The sequence below is a fragment of the Talpa occidentalis genome, unplaced genomic scaffold (genome assembly GCF_014898055.3).
Source record: "Talpa occidentalis isolate TD23 unplaced genomic scaffold, MPIMG_talOcc4v2.1 talOcc4.8, whole genome shotgun sequence".
Classification (NCBI taxonomy): Eukaryota; Metazoa; Chordata; class Mammalia; order Eulipotyphla; family Talpidae; genus Talpa; species Talpa occidentalis.
Window position 1 is genome coordinate 94,824,459 of NW_023605194.1, and position 27,815 is coordinate 94,852,273.

At 39.9% G+C, this 27,815-nt stretch overlaps 1 protein-coding gene across 4 annotated transcripts in view; it reads left to right on the plus strand.

The window, feature by feature from the left end:
* PIWIL2 (piwi like RNA-mediated gene silencing 2) overlaps positions 1 to 26,332 on the plus strand; it is a 45,285-nt gene extending 18,953 nt beyond the window's left edge. For 2 of the 4 annotated variants that reach the window (XM_037496474.2, XM_037496475.2), the window contains exons 11-24: positions 1,517 to 1,705; positions 2,259 to 2,343; positions 3,807 to 3,896; positions 5,220 to 5,360; positions 8,624 to 8,737; positions 10,255 to 10,443; positions 13,105 to 13,206; positions 13,758 to 13,874; positions 14,435 to 14,523; positions 15,536 to 15,641; positions 18,175 to 18,234; positions 22,586 to 22,839; positions 23,284 to 23,391; positions 23,957 to 26,332. In XM_037496474.2, coding sequence (XP_037352371.1) covers positions 1,517 to 1,705; positions 2,259 to 2,343; positions 3,807 to 3,896; positions 5,220 to 5,360; positions 8,624 to 8,737; positions 10,255 to 10,443; positions 13,105 to 13,206; positions 13,758 to 13,874; positions 14,435 to 14,523; positions 15,536 to 15,641; positions 18,175 to 18,234; positions 22,586 to 22,839; positions 23,284 to 23,391; positions 23,957 to 24,113 — 1,801 coding nt within the window. In that variant the 3' untranslated portion in view covers positions 24,114 to 26,332. Of the gene's footprint in view, positions 1 to 1,516; positions 1,706 to 2,258; positions 2,344 to 3,806; positions 3,897 to 5,219; positions 5,361 to 8,623; positions 8,738 to 10,254; positions 10,444 to 13,104; positions 13,207 to 13,757; positions 13,875 to 14,434; positions 14,524 to 15,535; positions 15,642 to 15,940; positions 16,025 to 18,174; positions 18,235 to 22,585; positions 22,840 to 23,283; positions 23,392 to 23,956 lie in introns of those variants that run through there. The other 2 variants (XM_037496476.2, XM_054690192.1) reach the window with 2 other exon arrangements.
* The last annotated feature ends 1,483 nt before the right edge of the window (positions 26,333 to 27,815 follow it).

Consider the following 27,815-nt stretch of genomic DNA (forward strand, 5'->3'; position numbering starts at 1 on the left):
ATTCCCCAGAGTAATAATAGATGTTCAGTGAGGTAAAAGTTAAAAGGGTGGGAGTCATCTGAGGTGAAATAAACTGGAGGTCAGTAAAGCTAAATATGTTTCTCTTTTAGCAGTCTGATGTGGGAATGTATGTTGAGAGTCTCTAAGAAGGGGTTGTAATGTGCAGAATGGACTCCCCTTTTTTGATTCTAGGACCTTTTCCAACCCCCTCATGACCTCTCAAGGGGCCAGTGTCTATGAGGAATACAGTCCCTGTCCTACAAGGGAAAGTGCAAGCTAATCCTTGACATATGAGAATTCTTTTTGGTTCTTACCTGTCTTCAACCTAAGCTTACCATCTTCTGCCCTTCTTTCTCTTCCTCTCCTCCCCAGTCTTGGGTTACTGATGGTCCCCTCCTCAGGGCTGTCGCTGCCTGGCCTGTCACTCATTCCCCTCTCTGGCGTTTCTGCCTGGCAGATTGCTCCTTAAAGTAACAGGTGTCTCTGTAGACTTTCCTTGACTTCCTGGACACACTCAGACATATTTTCTGGGAGTTTACTGGATTGTCATGTTCACAACACTGTTACAGAGGATACCTGGAGAGTATATCTGTATCTTTAGCATCTTTTTTTTTTAATTTATTTTTTTGTGTAGAAGAACTAGGGTGTAGACCAGAGGTACAGGGGATGAAAGGATTCACCAGAAAGAGTTGGGAGCGGAACAGGCAGATTTACTGAAATACACTGCTATGGAGAGCAGCAGGTGAGACAGGCAAGGTCTGCTCTGCCATGTGGGTTAGCTCTCTGGCCAGGATCAAACTCAGATCTTAGTGATAGCATTGAGACTTAACCCTTAGGCCACCATCGAGGACCCTTTAGCATCTTAACGAGTGCTGTCTTCTGATAGGTACTTGTAAAGGGCAAATATAGTAGTTTAAAGAATGTTTTATTGTCCCTCTTTAGATGATATCCTAATGAGAATACAAAGTCACCTTAAGGTGATTAAAGCACCTTAAAGAATGCAGTGAATTTTATTAATATGTAGTCAATAATTTTTATAGTGACTTTTTTTTAAGATTTATTTATTTTTATACAAGAATTGGGGTACAGGCCAGATGTGCGGGAGGGTGAGAGGATTCACCAGAGACAGAGAGGGGAACAGAACAGGCAGACTGACGAAATACACTGCTGAGGAGAGCAGTGGGCGAGACAGGAGAGGTCTGCTTCGCCATGTGGGATTCTCGCCAGCCGGCTGGGATCGAACCCATGTTGCAGAGGCTGCAGACAGCTTCACAGTGCAGCCCTCAACCGCCTGCGCCACCAGGGAGGCCCCAGTAGTCAATATTTTTAACATGATTTTTATCTTTGTATTTTTTTTTTGATGATGTTAAAGAGAGATGGGAATCTGTCTTTGAAAGAGACAGTGGGAGCCTTTTAATGATGTGATCATGTCCTTCATGTCTTTTACCCCCTGCCCCTTTTCTTATTGCTCTGTGTATCTGAATGTGATTCAAAAGCCTTTTGTCTCTTTGCAAAGGCATGCCATGTATCAGCAGAACAAAGAAAACTTCCAGGATGAGTGCACTAAGCTTCTGGTTGGCAATATTGTTATAACCCGATACAACAATCGTACCTATCGTATTGATGATGTGGATTGGAATAAGACTCCAAAAGATAGCTTCATAATGTCTGATGGGAAGGAGATCACATTCCTGGAATACTACAGGTAGAAACAAGAGACTGGGTTTGGGCTATAGGTGAGGGTGGAGCATAGTCCTCCAACCTCTCAGGATATTGAGATCCATAGTAACAAGACACTTTTCAATAATTTGATTGGTAAAGCACTTAAGAGTGAGTCAGATCATTTGTGGGATTTGACTTGAGTATGATACTGGGGTAGTTTCATTTCTTTTAGAATTTTGGAAATTATTACATAAATTTATCTCATGGCTTTGAATTGTATTTCTTACACTCGTTTAGTTAAAAGTTGGAAGAGATTAAATTCAAATCATTAATCATTTGACTTTCATTTTGCCTTCTAGTTTTTAAACTCTTCCGTACATTTTTAGTGCATTTTCTCCTCTACTTAATTGCAATGAAACTTCAGCTTGCCTTTTTCGGTTATACTTTTACTATGATGAGTGTCAAAACTAGTGGATGCTTGAGATGGGTATTATGCAAATTCTATATCTCAGTCATGCTTAAGAGACTCAAACTATGTTGCTGTAAGCATAGTAGTGCCACTTCTGACTTTTCTTCCTGCCTCTGCTCTGCTCTAGCAAAAACTATGGAATTGCAATCAAGGAAGAGGACCAGCCACTGCTGATCCACAGGCCCAGTGAGAGGCAGAATAACCAAGGGATGGTGAGTGGAGATATCAGGCTTGCATTGGAGCCTAAGTTCTCCATCCTGTCAGTTGCTGTTCACCTTCTTCATGGCTCTAAGCATGTGGTGCCAGAGATGGCACTTCATGTCATAGGATTTGCTTTTGGACTCCCCACAAGGAGGATGTAAATATCCATATGGATCCATTAGATTCAGGAATAAGATGACTTTTCTGCTAAAGGATAAAACAACAGATCCATTAGGGGAGTTACAGACTTTTTTTTTAAATTTTTTTAAGATTTATTTATGCATACAAGAACCAGAAGTTCTTGGGGGGGGGGGTGAGAGGATTCACCAGACAGAGTGGGGAACAGAACAGATAGATTGACTGAAATGCACTGCTGAGGGGAGCAGTGGGCGAGCCAAGAGAGGTCTGCTGCGCCATGTGGGCTGCTCCCTGGCCAGGGATCAAACTCATGCTGCAGTGGCTGCAGTTAGCTTTATAGGTTGCATCTTAACCCCTTGCGCCACCAGGGAGGCCCAGAAGTTACAGATACTTTAACAGGGCTAGGATAAGGTGCCTTGATACTGACTTTTCTTAAATATGAAGACTGAACATCAGCAAGCTTAGATGAGATGGAGGCACCAACCTGCCAGGATGTATTGATTCAGCTTGTCTGGAGGCCCAGAGAGACAGAATTTTTCATTTTCTTTTTTTTGGCATTTTTTTTAAAGATTGATTTATTTACACAAGAACTAGGGTACAAGCCAGATGCGTGGGAGGGTGAAAGGATTCACCAGAGACAGAGCGGGGAACAAAACAGGCAGACTGATGAAATACACTGCTGAGGGGAGCAGCAGGCGAGACAGGAGAGGTCTGCTTCTCCATGAGGGACCCTCGCCGGCCGACCGAGATTGAACCCGCGCTGCCAAGGCTGCGGACAGCTTCGCAGTGCGGCGCTCAACCACCTGAGCCACCAGAGAGGCCCAGAATTTTTCATTTTCTAGTGTTCCCTCTACTTATGTCAAATTAAATATTTTTCCCTTTTTCTTTAAACACTATCAGTGTAATTTTTGTACTGGCAAGATTCAGCTCTTGTCCCAAGCCTGCCTGCTTATTACTATGCATGCTACTCTTAACAAACCTGTCCCTTTCACGAGTAGCTTTCTGCCTTCTTGTGTCCTTTTTTCCTTTCCTCTTTTATGTAATAAACCTGTTCTTTTGTCTATCTATCTATCTATCTATCTATCTATCTATCTATCTATATATATATATCTGTATTTTCCTTTTTATCTAATTATAACAAACAGGCCATATGTGTTGTGACTAAGGAGGAAAGGGTGACTTGTGTTCACTGCCCTCTTCTCTTCTCTGGGTTTTATATTCCTTAGTATGTCAGGTATATCCCTGCAGGACTAACTCTGGGTGTGACGTGTCTTACATGGGTCAGGGGACAAGACCCTCTTACTACTTACTCTCCCTCCACATTCTCTCTTCAAAGTTGCTAAAAGGTGAAATCCTGCTGCTTCCTGAGCTTTCCTTCATGACTGGAATCCCAGAGAAGATGAAGAAGGACTTCAGGGCCATGAAGGTGAGGAATGCCTGCTTAAGTGGGAGATCTTTTGGGTAGCAGATTGAACTAGAGCCAGACAGTCCTTGCAATTACTGGGCAGGTCAGTTCTTGCAGGTTCCGGTTTTCTTCTCTGCAAAACATGTCCCTTCCCTCACACTGAAAAAGCCAGTCAGAGCTTCCTTTTGAAGATTGTTAGAATGGTAGAATGACTCGATTATATGGAAAAAGGAAACAGTTCTGTCTTCATCCTCACCATTCAGATGGATGATATAAAGTGGTCATAAGATTATAAATGAGGTTCAAGAACTTGAAATTTTTCTAACATTTCTAGAAGCCTTCAGTTTATTTGATGAGGTAGAGGAAATAAAGTAGCAAAAAGTCAGCAAGTCAGAGGATGAGGTAAAAGGGTAGAAGTTTATCTTGAGTGCCTCCCCTGTTGCTGCAGCAGTTGAGCTCTGGGCTGCGAGGCTGCCCACAGCCTCTGCAGCGCTGGTTCATTCCCCAGCCGCCAGCGAGGGTCCCACAAAAAAAAAAAAAGAAGTTTATCTTGAGCTCTGGCATGTCCAGCAGTGTTGATAGGACGCAGCCAAGGAGCAGAAATGTGCAGAGTGTGGGTGCAGACCCAGTGCTCCACCTCCACACTGTCTGTGACTCCTGGGCTTTTCATACTTGACGTATTCGGCTCCTTTCTCACTTTCCCATTCTCTGTCTGTCTTACATTTGGACCCAAGCTTATCTCATATGTCACATAATATTTTTAGTAACATTAAGAACCTGAAGTGAAGCTCAAAATTTATGGAAGAGATTTCCTTCATATTTGCCCTCTGATACCTCTGCTTTAATATGTAGATCAAGGTGCCTTCCTTACAACTCCCAGGTACCTGATGACTCTCTGATCACAGTACTATTAATACGGCCCCATAGACTTACTGGCCCTCAGTATTACCTTGCCGAGAACAGCTGTACAATTCAGTAGTCTCAGAAGAATAAATAAAGAACTCAACTTGTGTGAGTCAGAATCTTTATACACACCCTTGTTAGCTATTCATTCAGAAATAAGTACTTAGAAAGCTCCTATTATGGGCCAAATCCTGGACAAAAATGTATCTTATGATGATATAACGCCTACAAGGCTGGAGGTGGTCTTCCATTCTATATGTTTTAACCTTATACATTCCTGAGAGATATGTATTAAAATACTTGGAGATAATTGAAAATTTCTACCGACTTGCATGGGAAGGAAGTTTTTTTATGCAAGTGTTTTAGATACATGGGGCCTTATTTAACCTCATATTGGAGAAAATAATACTTTTGACTTATCTCCATTTTAAATCTGCTCAGGATTTGACCCAGCAGATAAACCTAAGCCCCAAACAACACCACAGTGCTTTGGAATGCTTGCTACAGAGAATTGCAAAGAATGAGACAGCCAACAATGAGCTGACACGCTGGGGACTCTGTCTGCAGAAGGATGTTCATAAGGTAAACCAGAGGATGTGATAAGTAGGAAATAGCATTAACCAAAGATTTTAGAGCTTTTTGACACTGGATGATAATTTCCTATCTTATCTTTTTTTGGAGTTTCGCTTTATTATTATACTCCTTTGTGGGGAGGGGAGTCTTAGTCATAATACTTCAATGTCTTTGATTCACTTGTTAATACATTTATTACAAAATTTTCCTCTATAGTTCCCAGGGATCTAAGCTGATAATTTCCAGTCAAATGTAGCAAAAGGAATATTGACTTAAAATTTATCTCATTTCCAGCTTTCTTAAAGTTCTATGTCTTTTCCCGTTTCTTTTTCTTCCCCAAGATTTTTTTTCCGTTCTAAATAATTTTATTTTCTTAAATATGCTACTGTCATTCTTTCCATAGGTATAAAGTGTCTCAGAATTGTCTGAGCAAATTTATGGTGGTTGTTTTTACCTGTGGACTACACCTGAGTCTGTAGTATTTTCTGCAGCATCATCCACTGTGCAGAGGCCGCTTGAGATGGTGCAGCCCTTGGTCTTTGGTGGCAGCTTATCTGCCTTTAAATCTTAGTTTCTACTCTTTGCTGTCTTGTTTACTTTGAACATATTGCTTAGCATCTTGTAGTTTATCTGTAAAATAAGGGTAATGATTGAGTTAAAATAACTAAATGATAAAATCTTTAGCATAACTGACATGTAACAGGTGCTCAATAAATTAGCTACTTAATTATTTTTCACCTTTCTTCTGGAATTATAGCAAAGTAATTCAGTTTTCTGTAGTTCTCGCATACTGATATGACTTCTTGTTAAAAATTAATCGTATGTGTGAAAACACTAATTAGAAGGGATATATGCACTCCTGTATTCATTGCAGCAGTGTATACAATACCCAACTTATGGAACAACCTAAGTGCCCAAAAGCTGGTAACTAGATTAGGATGATGTGGTATCTACACAGTGGAATACTGCTCAGTTATAAAAATGGTAAATTCTTGCCATTTGGGGCAACATGGATGGAACTAATGCTAAGTGAAATAAGTCAGAAGGAGAAAGACAAATTTCAGATGGTTTTACTTATATGTGGAATATAAAGAAAAGAAAGGGTCAGATAAAACTAAAACAATAGCAAACACTAGACATCTGACTATAGAACTGAGACTACCAGAATGGGAACACGAGGGAGAAGAAAGAAGTGGGGAGGACACAGTGGACTATGGTAGAGGACTGTGGGTACCTCGGTGGTGGGTGTGCTGTGGTAACATACACCTGAAGGATATGATCCTATACCTCTAAATAATATACAATATTATAAACTAATGTTACCTCAGTTAAAAAAATTATTTTGGGCCTCTCTGGTGGTGCAAGGGGTTAAGAAACAACCTATGAAGCTAGCCGCAGCCACTGAAACATGAGTTCGATCCCCAGCTAGGGAGCTACCCACATGGCATTTTAGAATATTTTTCCATGTCATAATATTTTTCTACATATTTTAATGGCCACCATATATTTCATTTATTAATAGTTTCCTATTCTTCTACATTCAAGTTGAATTAAGTATTTCCTATTATATATAGTGATGCAGTAAACATCCTTGTAGTTAAATCTTTGAATATATTTCTTTTCATAAGTCAGATTTCTGAAAGTGAAATTTTTAGGTCAGGGAACATTTATATTTTTATTTTTTTAAAAGATATATTTATTGATGCATACAAGAGCTGGGTGCAGGCCAGAGATGGGGTGGGGGTGCGGTGTGTGTGAGAGAGGATTCACCAGAGACAAAGTAGGGAGCAGAACAGGCAGATTAACTGAAATACACTGGTGAGGGGAGCAGCAGGTGAGACAGGAGAGGTCTGCTGCGCCATGTGGGTCACCTCCCTGGTCTGCCGGGGATCGAACTCGTGCTGCAGAGGCTGCAGATAGCTTCACAGTGCTGCATCTTAACCCCTTGTGCCACAAGGGAGGCCCACATTTATATTTTTAATACTTTTATTATATATTGCCAGTTGTCCTCTAGAAAGGTTTAACAATTTTTCGTTTTCATGTAAATGAGTGATTTCTTACACCCATATGAATATGGGTATTGTCATTCTTTACAATATATTTTTTATAATACTAAGAAAATTATTCAGATTTTTAGATCATGGATCATTTTTTTATTTTGGTTATTTTTTAAATATATTTTTAAAGCAAACAGTAGAGATCATAAAAAGTAAAATCCTTCATAATTATACCTCCTCCAGAGATCATCACTACTTCGTGTGCACTCATTCCATTTTTATGATACAGGCAATACTATTTGTTTTTTTTGCAAAATAAGATTATATCATTGATAATTTTTATTATTCTCAATAATGTTGAAAGATCATTTGTTTAAACTTACCGGGCCTCGCAGCCCAGCCCTCAACCGCTGCGCCACCAGGGGATGCCCAATAAAACATTTTCTGATAGCCATTTTTCTGTTCAGGACAGTTTTAAAGGGGGGGTGGGGTGTGTGTGTGTGTGTCAAAAACAGGAATGTACCTTTACAAAGCCTCAGAATAGACCCTCTTTTAAAAAAAAAAAAGACCATGATTCACTGAAGACTGTGAATATTACATGAAGCTAATTGAGAGAAATCTGGTAAGATTTGTTAAATCAGTCACATCTAATAATGCACCTGAAGTATTCTTGTATAAAATATCACATGCAGAAAACTTTATCAGTGTCTGGAAAGCTTGTTCATAGGCAGACTAATTACCTTAAAAAGTGTTTCCTGATACATTAAGAAGTGAAACACTGTTTCGTAAACCCTTTCAGTTCAGGATTTCCACTCACTGAAATAACTACAGATCTGAAAAATCACTCAACTTTAATTTGTTTTTATCATTGTCTTCATGCCTTTTCTTTATAGCTTTCTCTTGCATAAAGTATAATAGTTTATTTCTGCCTAAGATTATTCTCATTTTGATGTTTCTCTTATATTTTCATAGATTATTTCCCTCTTCACCTTGAAATTATAGTTGTTTTACATGGTGCTTTCTAGTTCTTTTCTTGGAATGCCATGTTTCCATAATCAAAGAGTGGTATCTGTAAAAACTTGTGTGTGCCCATGGTTTTATTGACATGGATTCTCACTCTGATAATTTCACTCTTCTGTCAGTCTGTGAAGTTATAGCAAGGCCCAGTCTATGAAGTGGTGGTGACCAGGCCTCAGAGAGAACAGGAACAGTATGTGTTTTTCTGAATGGTATATGTAGATGACTCATGTCATAGGTGCTTTATTTTCTGTTTAGATTGAAGGACGTGTTCTGCCATTGGAAAGAATTAACTTAAGAAACACTTCATTTATTACATCTCAGGAACTAAATTGGATTAAGGAAGTGACCAGAGACCTATCCATTTTGACTGTAAGTGACTTTTGAAGTGATAAAAGAGAGGCATAGTATTCCTTAAAGTGTGGAAATTAGGAAGTTGAAATGATTTTAGTGACCTCTTTTTTTTTTAAAGATTTATTTTTATTATATAAGAACTGGGGCGCAGGCCAGAGGTATAGGGGATGAGAGGATTCACCAGAGACAGAGTGAGAAGCAGAACAGGCAGATGTACTGAAATACACTGCTGAGGGGAGCAGCAGGCAAGACAGGAGAGGTCTGCTGTGCCATGTGGGTTAGCTCCCTTGCTGGGGATCAAACTCAGCCACAGAGGCTGGTGATCGCTTGATAGCACTGAGACTTTTAACTGTGCACCACCGGAGAGGCCTGATTTAAGGGAACTCTTGTTAAGGGAAAGTACCAACTGAATTCTCATCCTGAATTATCTACTACAACAGGGGTCCTGCAAACAGCAAATTCATAAATTGTTGTAATAATAAACCCTTCGCTTAAACACAGACTTTGAAAAGGAAATAATTGCTGTGATAATTTGTGTAGGGCCAGTCTATTACCCTCTCTCCCTCTTTCTTCCTCTCCTGGTACCTTCCTCCCTTCCCCCCGCAGGTAGTTTCCTAAACTATGTTTTCATCCATGAAAGAAATAAAATTGTCCCCTACTCAGAACAAAATGGTATATAATTATTTTTAAATGGTCTTTATGGCCATGCAGAAAATACATTTGTTTCTAAAATGTTTTGTTGAAATATATTCAAAGAAAAAGTATACTTAAAAGTATGTATAGCCTGATGTGCTGACCTTTGTAATCAACATCAGTGGTATTTAACCAGCACCACAGAAGGCCCCCTCTTGGCACCAAGTTACCTCTCACCTCACACACTCTAAGAATAGCCACACACTCGATTTCCAACAGCATGGATTCATTTCAACTGCTTTTGTACGTGATATGTATATAAAACCATAAGGTATATGTCCTTTTATGTCTGGCTTCATTTGTTGAAACTTCTGTTAGCGAATTTCATCCTTACTGTTAGTTATGGTTGTAGAGCTTTCATTCTCATTGCTGTGTCGTATTCCATTGCGAGAATAGAATGCCACAGTTACTTACCACACACATTTGTATGAGTAATAGAAATTAGATGAGACAGGACTCAAGCAGGAAGAATGAAAAGTAATTTATTCTGGGCCTCCCTGGTGGCGCAAGGGGTTAAGCAACGCACTATGAAGCAATCCGCAGCCTATGCAGCATGAGTTCGATCCCCTGCCGGCCAGGGAGAAACCCACATGGCACAGCAGACCTCTCCTGTCTCATCCGCTCCTTCCCTCAGCAGTGTACTTTGGTCAGTCTGCTTGTTCTGTTCCCCACTCTATCTCTGGTGAATCCTCTCACCCCCTGCATCTCTGGCCTGTACCCCAGCTCTTGTATGCACAAATAAATAAATCTTAAAAAAATAATTTATTCTGTAGAATAACATCTGCTCATTGTGATTTTGGAATGTTCAAGTTGTGGATATAATGGCTTGTGGATATTCCTAGGTTCCCATGCATTTCTGGGCACTGTTTTACCCAAAGAGAGCAATGGATCAGGCCCGAGAACTGGTTAACATGTTAGAGAAGATCGCTGGCCCCATTGGCATGCGCATAAGCCCACCCGCCTGGGTTGAACTTAAAGATGACCGAATAGAGACCTATATCAGAACAATTCAGTCCATGCTGGGAGTTGAGGTAATACATTCATTTAATCTATAGAAGTACATTTATAGTATATCTGTTTTAAAATACTTGAATACATTCATTTAATCTATAGAAGTACATTTATAGTATATCTGTTTTAAAATACTTGAATACTTGATTTTATTTTATTTTTTTTTTTTTTAAATTTTTTTTTTAGAGGCATGTTTTTATTTATTTATTTACTTGTTCATTTGTTTTGTTTATACAAGCACTGGGTACAGTCAGAAGCGCGAGAGGGTGAGAGAATTCACCAGAGCCAGAGCGGGGAGCAGAGCAGGCAGAAGGACCGAAGTACACTGCTGAGGGGAGCAGCGGGCGGCAGGAGAGGTCTGCGCGCCATGTGGGACCCTCCTCCAGTGGCCGGGGAGCAGCCGGGGATCGAACTGGCGCCGCAGAGTTCGCGGGCAGCTTCGCAACCCAGCGCTCAACCGCTGCGCCACCAGGGAGGCCCCTGAATACTTGATTTTAAATATTCCTGTTATCAATCTATTGATGATGTTGTCTAGAAACTATTTTTAGAAATAGTGCTTGAACTAAGAGTCAGTTTTTGTGAAATTTAAATATTGGCACCATAGTTAGATTATCTTACACCATAGCTTCCTCTTTCTGCTCCACTGCTCTGCCTGTCATCCATAACAGCACACTCAGGTTTTCTCTCTGAAGTTGCCTCCTGATTTCCTGTTCTTTCTCTGCATGGATTCCCCCATGCCTGATCATTGATACATTCTGTTCTGCTTTCTAAACGATAACCCAGTGCCTTAACTTCACAACTTTCAGGTTCTCTTTATGAGACTGTACTGCCAATAGTTTGCATGCTGCATGGGTATGAGTCTCATTTATAATGTTAACAAATTTTACTCATATTGGTTCTGCCATCTCTGTCATCTTTAGAGTGTTCTGTCTTACTATTCTTTTTGTTAGGGGACACAAACTCAGATGTTTGTGGGAGTCAGGTATATAGCATAGGCAAGCGAAGTTCACCAAGAGGGGACTATAATGATCTAAAGCGCATAAGCCCCCTGACTGCAGATATACTTCAGATATAACTTTCATACTTTTTTAAAAAGTGACTTTTTATTTGTTCATTTTTTTCCATAGAAACTAAAAGTGGCTTTACCTATGTCTGTCCCTCCCTATATTTAAATGTTAATTTAAAAAAAAAATTGTAAGTTATTGTTGAGTCTAAAAAACCATTTCTGTTCACTAGGCCCAGCCCATAGTTTCCCATGTGCAGTCGTGTTCTACGTGACTTGGGAAGTTCTTTGATGTGATTGCTGGATGTGTGTCCTTCAATAAGTCATAATCTAACACTAATCTTGATTTGGAGTAGTATGCTATTGATTTATCATTTATAACTTTGTGGTGTTAAGGGCCAGCAATTTATTTCACTGAGTACTGCTGTTTTAAATGCAGACTTTGAAAGATGCTCTGTTTTTAATACTAGATCTCTTAAGCAGTGAGGGGTAGAGGATACTGATATATAAGTAGGTATGCTGCTAGCAGTGCCATTGTCTCTTCCAGCCAGGGAGTTAGGAAGGACTGCTGGTGGATCTGGCAAAAGTTAATCTCCTTCTGCACAAATACTTCCATCTGAACCCTTTCCTGTGGTATTACATTCCCAGTTTCCTCAGTTAAAGTTCTGCGGTATAAATGTACTAAGATGCTTTGTATACTAAAGACAGTGGTAAAACAGTATAGGAATTTAAAGTAGCAAGTAAGGGCCTTCCTGGTGACGCAGAGGTTGAACGTTGGGTTGCAAAGCTGCCCACAGCCTCTGCAGTGCAGGTTCGATCCTCAGCCGCCGGGCGAGGGTCCCACATGGCGGGCAGACCTCTCCTGCTGCTCGCTGCTCCCCTCAGCAGTGTGCTTCGGTCCTTCTGCCTGTTCTACTCCCTGCTCTGGCTCTGGTGAATTCTCTCACCCTCCCACGCTTCTGACTGTACCCAGTGCTTGTATAAATAAATAAATAAAGCTTTAAAAAAAAGTAGCAAGTAATAGGTAACCCTTGCATATTTTCAAGTCTGCTCCTGTTTGAGTATCTTAAGTGTCCTAGTAAGTAAATCAGCTAATCAAGACCAGCTCTCTATAATTTTATTATACTGTAAAATATACTGTGTATCTATACAAAGAAGCCCTGGACCAAACAAATGCTCATTCAGGTTCAAGGGCCTTTTTCTTTGTTGGAAAGTTACCCTCTTTTTTTTTTTTTTTTTTTAATAGAGGCATGTTTTATTTATTTATTTGTTTGTTTGTTTGTTTTGTTTATACATGCACTGGGTACAGTCAGAAGCGTGGGAGGGTGAGAGAATTCACCAGAGCCAGAGCGGGGAGCAGAGCAGGCAGAAGGACCGAAGTACACTGCTGAGGGGAGCAGCGGGCAGCAGGAGAGGTCTGCGCGCCATGTGGGACCCTCCTCTGGTGGCTGGGGAGCTCCCGGGGATCGAACTGGCGCTGCAGAGGCCGCAGGCAGCTTTGCAACCCAGCGCTCAACTGCTGCGCCACCGGGGAGGCCCCCCTTTTTTTTTTTTTTTTTAATCCATGTCTACCTTAAAGTCCCTGCAGCCTGGCAGACTGACAGACTATCCAGATGAGCCTTGTCAAGGTCCCCTGAGAGTTCCAAAGCCTGGTTTACATGTCTTTTTTCTCCTCCAGGGGAAGATCCAGATGGTTGTTTGCATCATCATGGGCACCCGTGATGATCTCTATGGAGCCATTAAAAAACTGTGCTGTGTGCAGGCTCCTGTGCCCTCGCAGGTGAGTGGAAGCTGATCAGGAGCCTCCTTTGGCTCATATAGTCTACCCCGAAGCTTGGGGAAAAAGGGATACATGTATTCAGAAAGACTAAAGTAACTATTAGAAGCCAGCATGTGTGCCACCTTCTGATGCTACCTTCCATCTTAAAGTAGAAGAACAGCAGGTAGGAGATGTTCTTCGTGAACACTGCCTTTGTGCTGCCCAGTGAGCATGTGCGCAGGGTGAACTGCCATCTTAGTTCACATGGCTGAGTTCTGAGAGACTGGGCTTCATTGTGAATGGGGAAGAGTGTTTTTCCCATGGAGGTTAAAATTTTTACTTTGCATGAAATTCGTTTGGAAGTTTTTGTTTGTTGATACTTGGTTTTGTGGGTTTGTGCTTGTACGTGTGCACATACGTACCCACACACATCCCTGCTTAGAAACACTAGAATTAAAACTGTTAATATAAAGTGCTAATTGGAGTGTCTTAAACAGATGTGGTACTTAAGAACTGTTGACACTGTCTGAGAGATCCTCTTACTATACATGTCTTGATCCCTTCGTTATAAGGTCATCAATGTCCGAACCATTGCTCAACCCACCAGGCTTAGGAGTGTGGCCCAGAAGATTCTACTTCAGATTAACTGTAAATTGGGTGGTGAGCTCTGGGGAGTGGATATCCCCCTGGTAAGTGAAATTGAGAGCTATCTCCATTCCTTTTAGTTGTCCAGAGACTCCTGCCTAACTGTTTTCCTAGTTTTCTTTGTAGGATTATCCTCTTCTCAGCCCTTAGTAGTCTGTGTGATTCATTGCCTGTTTTAATATGACTGAAGAGAGTTTTTATATTTTTAAATAGTTAAAAAGATAAAAGAAGACTGATCTTTCCTGACACATGTGAATTATATGAAATTTAGTTTTCCGTGTCCTTAAGTGCAATTTTATTAGAACACTGTCCTTCTGTACATACTGGCTTTGGTGGTTTTTGTGCTGTATAGTTCCTGCAGAGACTGAGTGGCTTACAAAGCCCAAGTTGTTTACTCTTTAGTCCTTTAGAGGAAAGTTGTTAATCCCTGGTCTTAGATCTCTGACTTTGTTCATAGTATTTAAAAAATAAATGTCAGTTGATTTGATCATTCTCTTTCTTTCCCAGAACATATTTCATAAGTTGTTTTGGGGTTCAGATAATAATTGAAGATAGAGTGATGGATTGCTTGGGTTATTTTAGCTTGCTTTATTTTCTAACCCAGAAACAATTAATGGTGATCGGGATGGATGTGTACCATGATCCCAGCAGAGGCATGCGCTCCGTGGTTGGCTTCGTTGCAAGCATCAACCTGTGGGTATTATTCAAAGTTGGGTTTTGTCTAGTTACCTCATTTTGATGCCTAGTCTTATTAAAAATCCAGCAGGTACTCTAAATTTATTAGGAATTTAACATACTTATTATAGTGAAAACTGTTTTTTATAAAGTGTACTCTTTTGAATTATAGTAAAAGCATGGTTTTTTCATGCTAAGTATAAGTATACTAATCTCCTTTCCCCTCTACCTTCCTATGCTGTTTCTTTATGCAATCTGTTTATCATACTTACCATATATGATGATCTCCAGCTGCACTGTAATTACCTTCAGATTAAGGGCTTTGTCTTATGGGGAGGAGGGTGTTTGCCCCTGAAATGAGGGATTTTTTTTTTTGTTCTGATTATAAAAATAAGAGATGCTCATGCAAATATTTGCATGAAATTTACTTTTAGAAAGTGAAAAATCCTCTTGGTTCATCTTTTATTTACCACCACCAAAGGTTCAATATATATATACTTTTAGGTTCTCTCTTAGGCATATAGTAACTCACATAAGTTTTGTTGATACACACATGACATATTACTAAGGCTTACTATTCCTCAGCTTGTTTTATGCTCTTAAACTGTATATTTTGGGCATTTTTCCATATCAATACAAATCTCAACTAAATCATTTTAGCTGCTGCATGGAATTTATTGTGTGTTCCAACACTGTTTATTTAGCTTATGTTTTTGGTGGTGGATATCTAGGTAGTTAAATTTTTTCAGTTTGAAGCAGTTTTATAACAGTTACCCACAGTTAGCTATATTTTTACATTCTGTTTATAGCTTACATTTATCTTTTCCCCATGTCACCATGTTTCCTTATAGGTGATGTGAATGCATTTACCAGATACTTGCTGATCAGAGCATGAGAACGCCCTACTGTACTGACATGCAGACTGTGGGCCTTACTCTGTGACTGTGTATTTCATATCATCTCTCTCTCTCTCTCTCTCTCTCTCTCTCTCTCTCTCTTTCTCTGTCTCTCTTTACTACCTCTGTTCTAGCACCCTCACAAAGTGGTATTCACGAGTGGTATTCCAGATGCCTCATCAGGAGATTGTGGATAGCCTGAAGCTGTGCCTGGTGGGCTCCTTAAAAAAGTTCTATGAGGTGAGGAAAATAAATTCTCAAGATTAAGACTCTTAAAGGACCTACCTGACTGCTTTAAGAGGAAGTCAGATTTAGTGGGAGGGATAGCAGATCCAAGGTGAGTCTCCTTGAACAAGTAGCTCCAAGGAACTGCTTTCAGGTTTCTGCTTTGCTTTGCTTTGATAAGTGTGATTATTTCCTAGGTTGTAGGTCTGATACCTATAGACATAATCTTCATGCCTTTATTAGGAAAGTTGGGGGTAAATTTCAGCAGTTAAAGCAGCTTTTGAATTTACTCAGCTTTTTATGACTGTCATTAGGCGCTGGTTCTTTTCATTTTGGTTCAAGACAAATTCCTCCCTATAAACCAGCCGTAAATTCTAAAGAATGCTGACTATGAAGAATTGCTGTCATTAAGCTGATATTGAGTCTGGAACAATGAGCAAGCAAGGTACTGATTTTGTGTTGGCCCGTACATCAAAGGAAGCTCTGATAAGTGGTTTTCATTTCTTAAGATCAGAGTTAGCCCTTTGCAGGGAGGTTAAATGGCAAGAAATTTAGTAATTTCATTATTAAAGTCAGCCTCAGCACTATACCTTGTTTCTTTTTAGAATAACATTTTCAACGTCTTCTAAAGAGTACTCTTCAAGTCTTAGAGATTATGTAAAAAAAAGTTGAATTTTTGTCTCCAAGGAAGCACATATATGCTCATTTGTCACAGAGTTTTATCATATTATCCTTTTTCTTACTGTCGTTGCTGTTGTTTTCCTTCAGTGTTTTGTCTGTTGTTTAAACCCTGGCTCAAAGATTGTTTCTTTGAATTTCTCCCATTTCCCCACTGGTCCATCCATCAGCTAAACTTAATTTTTATGTCTATCTCCCATTCTTCCTTGTTTGTAGTCTATGTGTAGTGGTTATTACATCTTGCCTTATACTAGTTATTTATATCCTTATTAATATCTCCCCCTGGGTTGTATATTACTTGAGTATTTTTTGGTTATTATGGTTGTGTAACGGTTACCCTAAAACTTAGTGACATGCACTGTGCGGATGATGTGCCTCGTGAGAGCACAGGGCACGGGGGTTCTACATTTCACTGGACAAACTTAACATTAGATGGTCCATCTGCCTCCCCGCTCTGTCTCTGGCGAATCCTCTCACCCTCCTGCGCCTCTGGCCTATACCCCAGCTCTTGTATAAAAATAAATAAATCTTCTGAAAAAAAAAATAAATAAAATTATATTTAAAAAAAAAGGGCCTCCCTGGTGGCGCAAGAGGTTAAGCACCGCACTATGAAGTAATCCTCAGCCTCTGCAGCACGATTTCGATCCCCAGCCAGCCAGAGAGAAACCCAGATGGTGCAGCAGACCTCTCCTGTCTCGCCCCGCTGCTCCCCTCAGCACTGTGTTTCGGTCAGTCTGCCTGTTCTGTTCCCCACTCTGTCACTGGTGGATCCTCTTACCACCACCACCACCCACCCCACATCTCTGGCCTGTGCCCCAGCTCTTGTATGCATAAATAAATAAATCTTTAAAAAAAATTATATTGAAAAAAATACTATGGTGCCAAGAGGTTTGAGTGAGTGAGAGAAGGAAAGACACATAGATGGAGCACAGGGCATTTATAGGACTGTAAAGCTATTTTGTGTGATTCTATTATGGTGGATACAGTATTTGTTCATCAGTTGTAACAAATGTACCACTGTAATATAACACGGTAATGATAGGGGAAATCGTGTAGTCTGGGGAGGAGGGATGTATTTGAACTCTATACTATTGCCGGTCCAAAATACAGTCTTTCATTTTAAAAACATGCACAAAATCAGATACTGCCTCACACACACACACACACATACACACACACACACACACTAGGATCACTAAAATAAATGTGATGAAATTGGAACCTCACACATTGCTGCTGGGATTGTAGAATGATGCAGCCTCTTTGGAATAACCTCAGGATGTTTACCATAGTTACTATATGACCTAACAGTTCTGCTCCTAGATATTTACCCAAGATAATTGAAAACATGTCCACACCAAAAACTTGTACATAAACGGTCATAGCAGTATTATTCATAATAGTCCAAAATGGAAACAATCCAAATGCCTTGAACTGATGAATGGAAAAACAAAATGTGATGTATCCTGCAATGAAGTATAATTCATCAACAAAGGAATAAGGGCCTGATACAGGTTCCAACATGGATGAACTGTGAAAACATCATGGCAAGCGAAATTATTTAGTTGAAAAAGACCACTTGTCAAATGGTTGTCCAGAATAAGCCAGTCCAAAGAAACTATTAATGTGTTCCAGCAGTTGGGTTGGGGAGAGCAATGAGGAGTGACTGGTAATGAATATGAGTTCACCTTTTAGATGAAGAATACTTTCCAAAACTAGATAGTGATGATGGTTGCAAAATTTTGTAAATGTGAACATTTTTTAACTTTTTTGCTTAAAAGGGTGACTTACTGATATAGCAAATTGTACACGAATAAAGCCATTCAAAAAAAAAAGAAAGAAAACACTCTGAACCTCACCACCTTTTTAGGCATCATTGTGGAATCTGCAGAATCAGCCAGTGCTGCTGGGAAAACAGATCAAAATCCAGGTGTGTTCCCCAGGCCCTGTCTTTCCTCTGATGCTGACATAGTACCTGTTTTGTATTATGTCCAGCTTTACCAGTGTCCTCAGTTGCAGGGATTCTGGGCACTCCCACCCACCACCTAAAGCTTAACTTATCTGTTACTTCATATAATATTTGTGTTTAGGTTTCTATCTCTAGTCCAGCAGTTACCAATTATTTGGTCTGATGAACCCTTTAAATTGTTAAATACTAGCAAAAACCCTAAGGAGTTATTGTTTACAAACATATACTCTCTCACCAATACTTACCATTTTTAGAAGTTAAAACCAAGAAAAAATCTTTACATTTGCTTAAAGATGACAAAATACATTAATAACACAGCTAACATTATACTCCAAAATGCATAGTGAGAAGAGTGCATTGTTTTCATTTTTGCAAATGGCTTTAATGTTTGGGTTAGTGAAAGGCAAGCAGATACTGTACATTTAATCTATTTCAATATCACAAATTATTTACTCTGGAAAATTCTACCACTTATTTCTGAGAGAGTTAAAGTGAAAATGGCAAGTAATGTAGTAGATTTGTTATAAAAATAGTTTTGACCTGGAGAACTCCCTAAAATGTCTCAGGGACTCCTGGGCAGGGAAGAAAAGAGCTCCAGAGCACATGCTAGGAACCACCACACTGTTTTTCTGGGCTCCTCCACCACATCTCCAACTGCTGACTTGACCTCTCTACTTGGCTAACTCACGAGACCCTGATATGTGAGTGACAATGTTGTTTTCCACTAAGATATGAAAGTCAAAACATTCTTGACACTTGCCTCAACTTTATTTTTCATGATGAGTAATCACCAGATGTTGTGTCCATCTGTTTTTGGCTTGAGCTTTAAGAAGATTGAACTCAATTCTGGTTAATTTAACCCCTGTTGTTCCTGATGTTGCCTCTGGCTGTGGCTGTGACTACATAGGTTTAGACTAGTTTTGATTAGTGTTGACCACAGAATGGGAAGGAAGTGTGTATAGGTATTGCTGTTGGAATCAGAAGTTGCAGGCAGCCGCAGAATGTGTGAGAGAGTGGGTTCTTTTCTGCTTTTTCCAGCTTTATTTCCCTTTCCTCAGCAGAATTGGCAGGAAATTGGGTAAAGAGTTATGAGCAAGTGATGTTTGTATGGGGGAATGTAGACTTTAGCCTACCCTTCTGTGCTCACCATTGCTGATAATTTGTTTGACCTTTTTTCCCAAATTTTTTTTAGTAAAATACACATAAAATTTACCATCTTACTCCCTTAAATATATGTAAGTTCAGTGTTGTTAAATACATTCTTAATATTGTGTGGTCATCACCATCATCCAATTTCATAACCATCTTATAAGGCTAATTGGTAACAATTAAGCAATAATACCCCATTCTCCTTTCCTCCCATCCCCTGGCAACCACCGTTCTACTTTGTCTCTCTGATTTAATTTATTCTAAGTATCTCATATAAGTGGAATCATACAGTATTTGTCATTCTGCAACTGGCTTATGTCATTTAGCATAATGTCCTCAAAGTTGATGTAGTATATTGCAGAAATTTCCTCCCTTGTTAAGGCTGAGTAATATTCCATTGTATGTATAGACTGCATTTTGCTTATCCATTCATCTGTCAATGGGCACTTGTATTGGCTCCATGTTTGTTTTTTGCGAATAATGCTGCTATGAACCTGGGTGTACAAATATCTCAAGATCTTTTCATTTCTTTAGGGTATATATGTGAGGTAGAATTGATTCTATGATGAGTTTATGTTTTATTCTTTGAGGAACTGCATACCATTTTTCACAACTACTGTAACATTTTACATTCTCACAAGTGTGCAAGTTTCTCCACATCCTTGCCAGCACTTATTTTCCATTTTGTTTTGGTTTGTTTTGTTTTAATCAGCATTAGCCATCCTAATGGATATGAGGTGGTGTCTTACTGTGGTTTTGATTTACATTTCCCTGGTGATACGTCCTTTGATTCTGCCCATTTTTGCTCAATATATTTTGATGGTCTCTTACTAGATGTATGAATATTTTTAATTGTTATATCTTCTGGCTATACTGAACTTTTTATTAACATGTAATGTCTTTGTCTTTTGTAACATTTTATCATTTAGCCTTTTGTCTGATTAGTATAGTACCCCTGCTTTCTTTTCACTACTATTTGCATAGAATTGCTTTCTTCATCCTTATACTTTCAGTCTCTTGGTCTTTGAATCTGAAGTAAGTGTCTTATAAGCAGTATATAGTTGGATGTGTTTTTTACCATTCTGCTAATTTTTGTATTTTGGTTGGAGAGTTTAATTTATTTACATTTAAAGTAATTACTGATGCGGGACCTCCCTGGTGGTGCAAGGGGCTGAGTCTCAGCACTATCAAGCTATTGGCAGCCAGTGCAGCACAGAGCTGATCCCTTTCCAGGGAGCTGACTCACATGGTGCAGCAGACCTCTCCTGTCTTCCGCTGCTCCGCTCAGCAGTGTATTTCAGTAGATCTGCCTGTTTTGTTCCCCGCTCTATCTCTGGTGAATCCTCTCACCCTCCCCGCACCCAGTTCTTGTATGCATAAATAAATAAATTTTTAAAAAATAAAATAAAATGATGGAAATAAAAAGTAGAACAGCATATACCAATTCTTTTTTTTTTTTTTTTTTTATAAATTTTATTGTTATATTCCCCATACAATTGCAGCCCCCCCATTCTGACCCCAATCCCTCCCCTCCCGCCCCCGCCCCCCTAAAAGTGTCTCTGGTTCATAGTTTTTTGTTGATTTTGATTTTCACTTTCTTATAGTTATTCATTTTCCTGGTCCCTTATTTAAGTTTTCTAGATTCCTGCTATGAGTGAGACCATCCGGTATTTTTCTTTTTCTTTTTGGCTTATTTCGCTGAGCATGATCCCTTCCAGCGCCATCCATGTTGCTGCAAATTGCATGTGTTTATCTTTTTTGAATGCTGAGTAATATTCCATGGTAGCATATACCAATTCTTAATCTAGACTCAAACAAAATCCAAAGTGTTCATTAAGATTCAAGCCTATTTCATTCTCTCAAATTAAAAATACAAAGGTAGCGGGAGTCTCCCTGGTAGCGCAAGGGGTTAAGCACCGCTCTATGAAGCAATCTGTAGCCTCTGCACCATGAGTTTGATCCTTGGCCCACCAGGGAGCAGCCCACATGGCACAGCAGACCTCTCCTGACTCGCCTGCTGCTCCCCTCACCAGTGTTCTTCGGTCAGTCTGCCTGTTCTGTTCCCCACTCTGTCTCTGGTGAATCCTCTCACCCCCTGCATCTCTGGCCTGTGCCCCAGCTCTTGTATGCATAAATAAATAAATATTAAAAAAATACAAAGGTAGCTATTTTAATGACAACACTCAAGCAGAATTAAAGGAGTTTGTAACTCAGTCCCTCTGGATGGGGCCCATGCAGTACCCAGGTGGAAGGGTAGCCTCCGCACAGCTGGGCAGAACTGCTACCTATTGGCTTTCATCTCCAGTGGCTTAACCAGGTGACTTCAGTCACCTGACACCCTTGCACCACCTGGTTCTCCTCCGTCTTGCCCAATGCTGTTTGTAACTCTTGTAGTTGCTTTTTTTCTGCTTTCAATTCATCTTCAACTTTCTTCATATGCTCAGCCACAGTTTTATATCTCAGACCCTGCTCCTCAAGTATGCCAAAGCATTTTTAAAGGACCTTCTAGTTTAAAATGTCTGTTGACGTTGAACGTAATTATGTTCTCTAAATGGGTGAAAAATTATCCCTCAAATTGACTCAAGCCAGCATTTAATTTTACTTGGACCCATGGAAAAGTTACCATGGCTCTTTGCTGATTCTTATTTTTCCACACTGTACCAGGTTATAGGGTATAATCTTTAGTAGAGGTCGCTTTCATTTGTTAGCAACTTTGGATGTCAGAATGGTGGATCTTTGGGATGTGTGATCGTATGTTAGAATTTCTCTAACATACTTCACCTTATTATTTGCCTAGAAAGTATTTAGTGTTAAATCCAAGTGGGAAGAAAATTGATTCAGCCCATCATTTTTCTACCATTCCTTTTAACTTTGTTCATATTGTTTGATTATAAGCTGTACATGTCACTCATAACTTGCTTATTTTGTCGGTGTATTTTATGACAACCTGCTATACTAAGCTTGTTTTACTATCCTGAGGAAGTCTAGAAAAGTTTAGAAATTTTTGCCCCCTACTCTTCTGACATGGTAGCTCTGGGCCCAGGTGTGAAAGGTACCGACCGCCGTGTATGCAGTTTATGCACGGAGTGAGCCTCTCAGCGGTGGTGGGCATCAGCCCCAGTTTTCCCCCTGCCCACTTCACCTCAGTAGGATGTTGTTTCAGGTGAACCACTGTCTCCCAGAGAAGATTGTGGTGTATCGTGATGGAGTGTCCGATGGCCAGCTAAAGACAGTTGCCAACTATGAGATTCCTCAGCTCCAGAAGTGTTTTGAAGCTTTTGAGAATTATCAGCCCAAGATGGTGGTATTTGTAGTTCAGAAGAAAATCAGCACCAATCTGTACCTGGCTGCTTCTGAGCACTTTGTAACTCCTTCTCCTGGGACTGTGGTAGATCATACAATAACAAGTTGTGATTGGTAAGCGGACAAAACATGGTGTTTCAAGAATAATACATTGGAGAAGTTATCTGTTCCCCAGGTTTGCAATGGTGGGGAGGTGGTGGGAAATGGAATCCTCAGATTTTACTGTTAGAAACAAAGCTTATAAAACAAAAACAAAGCAAGAATAAGGTTTCTCTTCTTAAGTAGAAAGTATTGAATTCCTAAGTTCATGCCTGCATAACCTTCTGCACACAAAAATTGTTGTTCCTGTCACCATTCTTAAGTCAGGATAGCTTCTGTCACCATAGCCTGAGTCAGGAGACCTGGGTTTTAGTCCTCATTCCTTCCCTGTGTGTCATAGAGCCATTCATTGAACCTCTCTGAGCCTTTGCTGAAGAAACTAGAATGAGCTCCAGCATCTTTTTCAGCAATATTTGACCAAATTGACCTCATCACTGTTCTGTTTTTTCTCCTTACCAGGGTGGATTTCTACCTTCTTGCCCATCATGTCCGGCAGGGTTGTGGCATTCCTACCCATTATGTCTGTGTTCTCAACACTGCAAACCTCAGCCCTGATCACATGCAGAGGTGAGCTGACCAGTAACTTACTTTCTCACTTAAAATTATTCTGGCCTGCAGGCTAAGGTAGTCACTGCCCACCCCAGGCGTATTTACCCCTTGAGTTTCTTCATGTCTTCCACAATAATGGTATCTTTTCGAGGAATGATTCATAATTTTGTTGCACATTAAATTACTTGAAGAACTTTAAAAGTGATACCCAGGCCTTGCCCCTTCGCATTCTGAGGCATTTGTATTGTTAAAACTACTTCAGATGATTATGACATACAATTGCCCCTGAGTTAAGATGATGTAAATGCTTTGCTAGGGTATTTAACCTACCTTTATACTTTTCTTGAGGTTAAAAAAAAGTTCTTGTTTCAAAATAAAAATGGGATTGGGGGCACCCAAAGTGAGAATTTGTCCACAATTGTTTTCAACAATTTTAGTTAAAAACAATGATTCCTAAAAGCTGCATCTTTTATTCCCCAGTCCTCAGCTGCATGCTGTGGCATCATTCACCCTCAAGTACATAATCATGCTCCAGAATGAAGGTAGAGAGTGATAAAGATCATGTTTTCTTCTTTGCCTACAGGTTGACTTTCAAACTGTGCCACATGTACTGGAATTGGCCCGGTACCATCAGAGTCCCAGCTCCTTGCAAGTATGCCCACAAGCTAGCTTTCCTGTCAGGACAAATCTTGCATCATGAACCAGCCATTCAGCTATGTGAGAACCTGTTCTTCCTGTGACAGCCCCTCGGGATGTGGGCTGGTTGGAGAAGTCAAACTGCTGAACTCCAAGGTGGCTTGGGCAGGGCCAACAGAGACTGACGGGGGTTTGTGTTGGTCTTTTCCTTTCCCCCAACCTAGTAGAATAAGATACCTTTTCTTCTTCTTCTTTTTTTCTTTTAAACATGATCTCACCAACAAGCAAGTTCCATTCCAAGTATCAGCTGGAAATAGCCTTGTTGCCTTATAGGGTTAGGGTTAGTGCTACTGGGAGGTGGAATGGGTGCCTATGGGGGAGACTCTTAAGAGCCTCCACAACCAACACGAGCTGCAGAGACCTGCAGAGGCTGCAGCTGCATCTATAAGCTGTGCTCACTAAGCAGTTTCCATTTCTGGCGCCAGAGGTGATAATGAATGAAGTCACTGCAAGTTTCTTAAAGTAGAGAGTTACTTTATTTGGGCGACTGGGAAAGGTAATAAAAAGGCCTGTGAAGCAAAATTTCTTAAGATTTTCTCTTGCTGACAAGTGTGAAAGGCATGTAGTAAAACCACCTGGTGGTCTAGTCAGACCCTTGCTGACCTGATCTCTGTGTATTGAGTCTAGAACACCTGTGACTTGAACTGGCTTTGAAAGGGATGCTTAGCTACCCCTTGGCCTCCTGAGAGAGGCCAAATACTAAATTTACTTTTCTGTATATTTCAGTTGCTGTACAGTATACCATGCTGATTTTTTCCTATTCCACATATACATACACACCTTAGCTCTTAGTTACTGATCTTGAGTAAGTTTTAGTTTTGAAATTAAGAACCAGAGCATGTTAAATTCAGCTAACAAGAGTTCAAGGGGAGGAGTTTTCCTTTCTCCCTGATGTGTGGCCTTCTTTTATGTGACGTGTCTATAAATTGAATCACTCATTTCCCTTGCTTAATAACCTGCCTGCTGGCTCATTTTGTTAGTAGTTTTTCTGAATCGAAGTTGAGCACTCCAACCTGGAAATTCACTTTCCCAAGATTTCCACTTTGGAAAACATGACACTCCTGCCAAAGTCCAGACATTGCAGCTTAACAACCTGTCACCAAACCTGTGGGTTTCAGAGTTTTGGGGAAGCACCGGGGTTTTTTTGTGTTTTCCCATTTCATCATCTTGCAGTCCCTTCCAGTTTCATTTAATCTCATCTTGCTTTAACTGGGTCTTAAAAGCCAGTTCTATTTAATATTTGTAATTTTTGAAAATTTATTTTGTGTTGTGATTACATTCAACAAAAAGCAAAAATTCCCATTTTATGTGACAGTGTATGAAAAGAGAAAAGCTAGTTTGAAACTCCTCAAAAGAAATGCCAGCAAGTTTTCCATTTGCCCCGGCGCCCACCAGAGGCTGTGAACTGAGTGCTGATGCTCTGCTGGTTTGGAGTGTGGGACATGGGATAAGGCTAGCCTGGGATTTCAAACCACTTACACAAATTGGATCACTGGTCTCTGGTTTAACAGATTAGTTTTCTGGTTCTCTTTGAAAGCATGTTGATTTCTCTTTGAAGTTGAATTTCCTCATACTCCTTTTCTATAATCAGAAAAGACAAATTCTTGAATATAATGCAGAGCTTTCTTTACTTTTAATTCCTGGTTTTCTTGCTTTGTTTTTCAGTCTTAATGCCCAATGATTAGGTCCTGGGCATGATATAAATGAAAACAAATTTGTATAAATATAGAGTTGTGTTTGAAACAGTGTCATTTATGTATTAAAGTTCTTTCCCTCTTAAAACTGGAACACTTGTTAGAATTATTTACTTAGTACTTGGTTTGCGAGTACCTCATGGTGACCTGGGTAGAAAGATTTGGAAAAGACACCAAAAGTCTGTGTGTTAAATTCATCTAACCTGTGTGTGTGTGTGTTTTCTAAATCTCTTTTCCCATTGGTCAATTTCTGGTAGCACATATGAGAGCCACTTCCCAGGGTGCCTTCCACCCCTCTTTCTAATACTTACCCTTTTATACATGTACTTCACGGTATGTCTATAATCCTTAAAAATACCTTTCCAAAGCACTCTAGCTCCATGCTTCACTTTTTTTGTTTATGTAGAAACTCCATGGTGCAATTCTTCTTGAACTCATTCTAGAAGAAACTATAATTTATATACAGTGTTATAGGATCCTTTTTACTTGGGCAGGATTTGTTGACTGGTGTGAAAAAGTAAACACTTTTCTAAGTGACTGTTTATATGGAAAACATTAAAATTTTTGCCTGAAATTTCTCTGATTTGGGATTGTTGGCAAAGATCCTTTCTCTTTGAGACTCTATACCTGGCTTTCTTTGAATTTCTTAGTAACTTGTTTTCTTCCTTTAAAATTCAACAATAAGACAGTAGCCTAATTAAAAATTAAAAAACCCACGTCTTACCAAAGAAAACATACAGTTGACATATACATCAAAAGATGCTTAATATCATGTCTTTAGAGAATTACAAATTAAAACACAGTATCACTACACACGTTAGAATGACAAAAGTCTAAAATACTAAAACACAAAACACTGGTGAGATATGTGGAGCAACCGGAACTCCCATTCATTGGTGGTGAGAATGCAGAACAGTACAGCCGCTCTGCAAGACAGTTACTCGTACATAACATCCAGCCCTGTGCTCCTTGGCTTTTACCCAAAGGAATTGAAAACAGGCCCACACAAAAATCTGCACACAAATGTTTATAGCAACTTTGTTGGTAATTGCCAAAATGTGAAAGCAGCCAAGATGAATAGATAAATTGCAGCACATCCAGATAATGGAGTAGTAGTCCACAGTAAAAAGAAATGGGCTATCAAGCCATGAAAAGACATGGTGGAACTTTAAATGTGTATTACTAATTGAAAGGCTAACTATGACATTATGGTGGAGAGGGAAGGATGAATACGTAGAGCACAGAGGGCTTTGAAGGCAAGGCAAATAGACTGTATGATACTGTGATGGTCAATACATGTCATATTTGTCCAAACTCATGGAATAGGACACCTAAGACTGAATCTTGGCTAAAGTGACTTTGGGCGATTATGGTATGTCAGTTTGGTTCGCTACCTGTAATAAATATACCATTCTAGTGGGCGATGTTGATAGTGGGAAGGGCTGTGTATGTGGGGGCAAGTATACCAGAATTCCCCACCTGTTACTCACAGCTCAATTTTGCTGTGAACCTAAAACTGATCTTAAAAAAATTTTTTTTTAATGAAGTAGGGAGACTTCTAACATCGTGACAGACTGACCTAGCCATATACATATTTTGGTTAAAATAGGGGGGAAATGTAAGTAGCCAAATTTGGGGGAAGTGGAAGGAGGGAAGATAGGGAAAATTCAGATACAAGAAAGGAAAGGAAGCAGAGTGGTAATAGTTGATGCCAGCACAGCACCCAGGGTTATGGACAAAACACAGTAGGAGCACTGCAGTTTTTCAGGAAAGGCTAGGAGATGTGACCTTAGATCTGAGAGGTACAGGATTGGTAGAGAGAGACTTCTCCTGGATGAAGAGAGCTGGAGCCTTGGAAGAGAAGTAGAGAGACCTGGCCGGCTGGCTGGTCTCAGCATCCACAGGGAATTCCAAAGCCTAGGTCATATACAGGCATGTGTAATATGAATGTCAATCACCAGCATGGGGGAGGCTCACAAGCTGAAAAATTACCTTGAAGATTGGCCCAAACCTCTGGCCTAAACCCCAGGTTTATGCAAAACAACAACAACA